We start from the raw sequence: 7763 nt of genomic DNA on the forward strand, positions 1-7763 counted from the left end.
GCCTCTCTACTCTGTCTAAGTCTAGAAGAATACACAGAAGGAAATACTTGGTAGCTACTTTCACTCGTGATTTTGGCCGATTTAGAGTTGGTTTTCGAAGATGGTGAAGTTGAAGAAAAGATAGATTAAGGTAAGATCTATCCATTTTTGTTGGTTTTGTTTGCATGCATGATGTTTTAGTTATGTTTGATTAGTTCCTAAGTGTGTACTCTATGTTGTTTTAGGCATTATTTCAGCACTTGGAGGAGTCATTTGGAGTTTCTGGAGTAGGATTTGCCGTGCTAAGTGAAGTACGAAGGGGGAGATCAAGGTATGAGCTTTGCAATACATGGATTTTTTTGTGATGCACGGTGGTAATTAGTTAGTCATTTAGCTCGTCATTAGCTATGTGATGTTAGTGCTTAGAGGTTCGGAAAAAATTCAAACGACGGATACAACATTTAAACTATTTTTTTGATAAGAGTAGGTTGAAGATGTTGTATCAATGTTAGTTGCATACATTTGTATTGACATGCGAGAAGCTCTTAATACGGTAATTAAGAAAAAAAAATACACTGTAATTGTTCATTGCATGTGGTATGATATTTCATGTGGTATGTTTATTAATAAGTCTATGGTTAGGAAATCGTAGGTCTACTTTGTTATGTCACAATAATCTAAATTTTATATGTTAAGATTAGGTGGTAATGTACTTAATGATAAATGTAATTAGGTAAAATAATTCATCTTAGTAGCAAACAAGGAGGAGATGACGTGATTGAAGAAATTGTGTTACCATCTTCGCTATCCCTTTTGAGATGATGACCACATACATGCAAGTGTTATTTTCATACTTTTGATAGCAGAAAGAAAAATCCGTGTGTAATATTGATGTTCATGTGATAATAGGTTGACTCTGTTCATATTTTACTGGTGACGGATATTTATTCGAACTATTTGGACGCTTAATTGCATTTGCAAGCACATCCATATTGGACCTAAGGTATAAAATGACGCCGTAATTTTGTTAATATTTTTTATATTGATGTACTGTCATGCCGCTGCAAATATTATTATTTGTAAATAAATGAAATTTATCGTATGATATGAAAAACATTATATCATGCCGGAAGAAATTAGATATTTTACTCATATGATATTTAAATGTTATTATCGTAATATTATGTTTAGTGGTTGTTTGGATAGTGAGTACTTACCCTCAGTTTTGTCATAACCTGTTGTAAGGAAATTATGTAGAAAACCATATTTTACGAAAAGTCGTTTTTCCAGAAGCTAAGTTTTTGCATGTTACGAGAACTATTTTAGGATATTTTTGGGGTAGTTAGAGAAAAGCAAACAGAGTTTTAGTTTGTTACGCTCATAGACAAATTTGAGAAAAATAGATCTTTAAATACCCGTTAACCAAACAACCCCTAAAAGTCTAAGCAAATGATTCTAAAAACAAACCGAATATTTATAACGAAAATACGGTTATTATTTTAGTCATAAGATATGTAAATGTTGTCATCGTTACTAAATGTTCGGTTACTAATTATTTGAAATGTAAACATGTATGTTGGTTAGGTACTATGGAAAATTTAGTAGTGTACTATGGGAACGTCTTACGCGACGGTCCATACGGGGTGGATGTGTCCTTCTGTGAGTCGACTACAGTAGTGGTGAGAGACATGGTCAACGTGGGTTACGCAGCTGTTAGAAGGTGCATCCGAGCGGTGTTTGGCCCAGTGATGCAGGAAAAAAAATGACAATGGAGGCCTTCGTCGTTGACGGAGGAAATGATGGGACAGTTGCCCGTTGGGGTTTGCGGCCTGTCACAAGTGATCGGTCGTGGGGGTCGTACATGAGGTTTGCAAGCAATCCCAATAACTCAATGTATGGTCAGCCGATGGTGTATGTGGAGTTCATTTCAGTCACTGATGTTGCCGGATGCAGTAGCAGGGGTGGTGAGGTCGAGTTGGCCATCACATCAGCCCCTAGCATCGGCCCATCGGAACCGACGGGCGGCCAGCCTGTGTATGACACAGGATATTGGTCGGCGGCCGTTGACATGAGCGAACACGTGGAGGGATTGCCGGAGGCGCTAGATGATGATGATCATTCTTCTGCGTCTTCGGAGTCAAGCGGAGAAGAAGATGTTCCTCCTCAGAGGGCGGTCGCGGCGGCACTGCAACCTGGGTTTTTACAGGATATGAGCATCACCAACGAATTTCACTCTGCTTCTGGCCTAGGAGCGGGAAGCCTGGAGGTTGGGCAAGTTTTCCCAGATAAGAAGTCTGCTTACCAGGCAATGGGTAGCTATGCAATCGGCATCCACCGCCAGCATAGAGTGAAGCAGTCTGATAAAAAAGAGTTGAAGGTCATATGCATCCACACCGCGAAAGGTTGCCGCGGAAGAGTTCTCGCTAGACTGAAGCCTGGGGTATGTCAGTCATGGCATATCACAAAAATAGTGGAGCATACCTGTGAGCAAACTGGGACTCTTTCAGATCACTGCAATGTGACAGCAAAATTTGTGGCACAGACGATGGAAACAATTGTGCAGGGAAGTCTCAACATTAGTGTTAGGGCTCTGCAAAAAGATGCAGAGGATCTAATTGGATTCCCTATTAGCTACAGCAAGGCTAGGCATGCGAAGGAAAATATATTCAAGAACTTGTATGGTACCTATGAGGAGGCATATTCTTATGCCCCTAGAATGCTTCATCAAATAGCAAGTGCTAATAGGGGGACTCAAGTTTGGCGGAGAGAACGTCCAAACCCAATGAACCCGGGTGAGCTAATCCTGGACCGCTTATTCTGGGCATTCGCCCAGACTATACAAGCCTTCAGGCACTGTCGCCCGGTATTATCTGTTGATGGTACCTTTCTCACTGGAAAGTACAAGGGCACACTATTGGTGGCGATTGCAGCGGATGCAAATAATCAGCTTCTTCCTATTGCATATGCATTGGTCGAGAGCGAGAACAAAGATAGCTGGTTGTGGTTCCTGAGCTGCGTGAAGATTGGTGTCGTGAAAGAGCGTAAAGGTGTTTGCATCATTTCTGATCGCAACACTAGATTATTAAGCGCTCTTGAAATAATTAAGGCGTCGGAAGAAGAGTGGGGCTGGCCCGATCTAGAGGGAAGGTGGTGCATGAGGCATTTGGCAGCAAACTTTTACTCCAAATTCAAAAACAAGGATTGGTTCAAGTTATTCAAGAGGATGTGCATGCAAAAAATTGTAGCCAAAATGAATGCGATATGGGCAGGTATCAATGGTGAGATCGACCGCGCGGCCTTGCCGCGGAGAGAAGACCGGAGGGGTCGTAGGACGGCCATAAATTTGAGCCAGTGGATCACCGAGAATTGCCCTCATTTGGAGAAGTGGGCACAAGCTCACGACACCGGGGCTCGGTATGGAATAATGACCAGCAACATGTCAGAGGTGTACAATGGTGTTCTTAAAGGGGTGCGAGCACTGCCTATCACAGCCCTAATTGAAGAAACTTGGAACCGGACCCTGTCATACTTTGCAGACAGGGTCACCGTCGCCAAAGCACAAGTTGAATTGAACAAGCCATGGTCCGAGAAGATGCAAAGACATCTGGACGAGAAAGCAAAGAAGTCCCAAAGTCATGGCTGCAGGAAAGTGGACGCACTTAGGAATAAGTGGGAGGTCAATGTGCGAGCCAAGTACGTTAAGGGTCACCACAGAGGATCAAAAAAGCAAGCTGTCACCCTTGGCTCAACCTCCTGTGAGTGCACTTGTAACAAGCCCAAGCTTGAGGGCTACCCTTGCAGTCATGTGCTCCGGGCGGCTGCTGTTCAAAAAATCAGCGTCGAGCCATACATATCGCCGTACTTTAACATGTACAATCTGTACAACACTTGGAACGGTGAGTTCTGGGCTTGGGGCATTGATATGAACTACAAAATGTTGTGGCCAGATGGGCCGAAATGGGTTCCGAACACCGACTTGATGAGAACCGCAAAGGGACGACGTCAGTCTAGGCGTCATCGCAATGACATGGACCATAGCCAGATGGGAGAACCAAGGCGATGCCGCGTTTGCAGGTGTCCTGGACATTCACGCAAAGACTGCCCGTATCGAGCCAACAACAACGCATGATGTTGATATATATGTACTCGCCATGTCTATTTATATTTGTACTCGTTATGTGTACTTATATTGAATTTAAATTCATTCTCTTTGTATTATTGTACTCCTGATGTTAACTTCAGATAATTAATGTAAATCGTATCTCTCTGTATTTTTTAAGTTAATTTAGATTTGCATTTGTATTTCTGTCTTCCTCGTAATTTATATTTGTATGTTTGTGTGCAGGTTATGGGTGAAGTGCCAGTGCTTTTGCAGGGGCCCCATGACGCCGGGCACCGTTGCCACCTATTTTTGAAACCAAATACTAAGCATGATTATCGGCCTTTCAGACTTCGAACCATAAAGAGAACATGGCCAATACACAATCATTTCCTTGCTCACCTTGACGCTTATGGACTACAAGGTTTTGCTAGGCTCACATCATGCGACGACCAAGTACGTTCGGACCCATCCCTTTTGACATCCCTCGTTGACCGGTGGAGACCTGAAACCCACACCTTTCACTTTCGTTTTGGGGAGCTTGCACCTACACTGAAAGATGTTTCTATGATCACTGCTCTACCAATTAGAGGTGAGCCGGTAGTCTCTCCACGAGTGTCTCCATCTTGGGCATTAGATATAGCAGCCCGTCTTGGGATGGAAATGCCAGAATCACAACGTTCTGGTAACCCTCGGGGCATCCCACTCGTCTGGCTTCGTGATAACTTTCTTAATTTATCTAGCTTCGCCAATGAGGAGACGAGAAAAAGACATCTGTTTGCATATTTGTTGTGGCTCCTCGGGAATCTATTTCCAAATTCACATGGGGACGTTGTTGTCCCTGGTCTCATCTACATTGCAGAGAATATGGTAGATGAACCTTTACCCGAGCAGCCAAAATACAGCTTCGGTTCTACCATGCTATCTCATACATACAGAGGCTTGTGTGATGCCACGCAAAAAACCTCTTTCGCACAAAAAGCTCCATTACTTTGTGTCGCCTATGAGTTTCTACAGTTGTGGTCCTGGGAATACCTCCCTGTAGGACGACCTCGTATAGTACAACCCATATACCCATATGACTTTGGCGAGGGTGCTAGCGCAACTATGGCCACCAGGTGGACAAAGGCACGGAAACGTTGGTCTCCAGATATTGCGAAAAATTGTTACCCTATGTACCACCAGCAGTTTGAGATACTTGATGAGGCAGAAGTCACATGGAACCCGTGGACTCAGGACCAGCTAAAAATGGTCTTTGATGCTCGACACTTCACACCAGGCATGTTGACCGATAGTGCATTCTGGCTGACTCGCTGCAACTTATTGTTCCTGTGGTGTGTTGAACCTTACAACCCAGAGCGTGTAATGAGACAGTTCGGTCTCTATCAAGAAATTCCACCACCTTTTCCCAGACGTATCGATGAGGAAACACATAAGTAAGATGTGACATCCCTAAATAGTTAGTGTCATTTTTAATTTACTAAACTCACACTTTGTTACATAATTTGCAGGCTAACCAATATGGGCAGGGGTTGGAGTTTATACGATTGGAGGGAAGAAAACAGTGAATGGGTACACAAGTGGACAAATGAAGCGCTAGCAGATATAGTGCGTCAACTTAGGTATATTTTATGTACATTATTTTTTTACGATGATCATACGATGCGTGAAGATGCTTTGCTTTCATCACAACGGTTTATGTAATTATTTAATTTTGCAGGCCGTACGATGGAAGTACAGATCAAGCGTACAAGCAGTGGTACTGCATGAACACACGTGCTAGCCTGGCCAGTCAGCCAGCTACTATACCAACACATCTCACACAAGAGGAGCAGGCGCGGAGACATGTTGAGCTGCATGCAGCTTACTATCGTGACCACCTGGTAATCACTTGTAACTTTTTTAGGTCCATCATTTCATAATCATTGGAACTAAATAACATCCAAATATTGTTCAGCTTGAAAATGTCAACGAAGTAGGGCAGATGGCTACGGATAGCATGCCGGCCCAGGGCCCATATCGCAAGACATTCCAGAAACTTTTGCAACAATTCGTGGCAAAGAAGTTCAGATGCGGTAGAGGCGACGACGTTGCCACTGGAGCATACATGCCGGTAGCGAGGTCAGCCAGACCGAGTGCGGCACCATCGTCCAGACCGAGCGAGGCGCGTACGAGCCATGAGTAATGGGGGGAGGGTCCGAGTACTAGAACGACATTGCCACGACATGACTCATCTCTGCCACTGCATCACTCTTCTTCGATGCAGCTTCGTCAGGGGCAAACATCTCAGGACCATGGCACGGGCTTGGATTCGATGCCCGAGCAGTTTCTTTCCCCTAACCCATATGCGTACACAGGATATGATGCATACACCCAAGGTGAGGGATCTCAGCCGTTTCTCTCCACGCGAGGGATCCCCATGCCCGAGGAGACTCGTGTACCAGATTTAAACCAGCACCAAGTACAATGGCCAGACAGTATAGGAGAGGGATATGCTCAGGTAGTCATGTTTACATTTCAATGCATTTACAATGATATCATATATTATCCTCTAACAGTTTGTTTAAAATGTTTCTATGTGCAGGACACACCTGATGTTAATTGGGGCGATGAGAACACCCAACGCGGCGTCAACACAGGCCTCCGAGGAGCATCACATGATCATGGCGTCAACACAGGCCTCCGGGGAGCATCACATGATCTTGGCGACACGGTTACATCATTAGTTACAGAGTTCTTCGGAGGGGATGTTATTGGCCCATCTTTTATCCCCCCGGAGTCACAACCATACGCCTACAATTACGCTTCAGGTTCGCAACAAGGATTCGCGACTCCACCACCTACGCAGGACTCGCAGACACATGAAGCCGAAGTGGAGTACGGCCGCGGTCTTCGTGTGACCCGGCCACCTAATCGCTTGTCGCCTTCCGGTCGTAAGGAAAGGCCAGGTGGTCGTCGTTAAGTAGGGTGATTCATCTATGCACGTGCGCGACCCATTGTATCTATATATGTGTGTATCAGACTTTTCGATTTGAACATCTATGTTTGCTGAAATAAAAATGCACCAGTCAACGCTTTCCCCTCAATATTTTCAGGCAATGCTTTCCCCTCAATATTTTCCCGCCAACGCTTTCCCTCCATATGTTCCGCCACCCGTTTCCCGCCAACCCCTTCCCGCCATATCTTCCCGCCACTCGTTTCCCGCCATATGTTCCCGCCAACCCTTTCCCGCCATACTGCACTCGTTCTTTCCCGCCATTTTCTCCTCTCTACCTATAAAACCCCATTCAGACGGAGGTGGATAAGCATTCGAGTGTAGTGTAGTCGAGATGTCCCATTATCCTTTCGATCGTAGTTTTCACCCTGGGATGAGCAGGACTCTTCTGAGGCTAGCTACCGATTTCAGGATGGACAGTAGGATAGTTCCATGGGACGAACTCACCGGTAGTGACACCATAATGAATGAGTTGGCTCACCAATTACGTAGGTCTGGGTGGCCTGAAAGGACCTATGAGGAGGTACGTAAAGAACTTCTTAGGTTGCATGCAAGGTGGAAGAATGTAGTGGAGCCGAAGAGTGAAACTTTCAGAAGGACTGCAGAAATGAATCCATTTTTATGGACTGAGGAGAGCGAGGATGAAGATGTTATCTTCATGCCGCCGCTTCCGGGTGCTGCATCATCAAA

The 7763-nt window shown here is 44.8% G+C and overlaps 1 protein-coding gene across 1 annotated transcript; it reads left to right on the forward strand.

The window, feature by feature from the left end:
- On the forward strand, window positions 1-7130 carry LOC123084127 (protein MAIN-LIKE 1-like). Its single transcript, XM_044505894.1, has 7 exons — window positions 1-130; window positions 225-310; window positions 889-982; window positions 4325-5514; window positions 5590-5700; window positions 5799-5961; window positions 6663-7130. Exons 4-7 carry the CDS (start codon window positions 4328-4330, stop codon window positions 7038-7040), a joined length of 1839 nt encoding a protein of 612 aa, XP_044361829.1. The 5' UTR covers window positions 1-130; window positions 225-310; window positions 889-982; window positions 4325-4327; the 3' UTR covers window positions 7041-7130.
- The last annotated feature ends 633 nt before the right edge of the window (window positions 7131-7763 follow it).

The sequence above is a fragment of the Triticum aestivum genome, chromosome 4A (assembly GCF_018294505.1).
Source record: "Triticum aestivum cultivar Chinese Spring chromosome 4A, IWGSC CS RefSeq v2.1, whole genome shotgun sequence".
Lineage (NCBI taxonomy): Eukaryota > Viridiplantae > Streptophyta > Magnoliopsida > Poales > Poaceae > Triticum > Triticum aestivum.

What these genes read in the sequence shown, in the direction of transcription:
- LOC123084127 (XM_044505894.1), top strand. Translation starts at nt 4,328, where the DNA reads ATGGGTGAAGTGCCAGTGCTTTTGCAGGGGCCCCATGACGCCGGGCAC. An exon ending in ATCGATGAGGAAACACATAA is followed by an intron (nt 5,515 to 5,589) that starts GTAAGATGTGAC and finishes CATAATTTGCAG; the next exon opens with GCTAACCAATATGGGCAGGG. An exon ending in CTTACTATCGTGACCACCTG is followed by an intron (nt 5,962 to 6,662) that starts GTAATCACTTGT and finishes TTCTATGTGCAG; the next exon opens with GACACACCTGATGTTAATTG.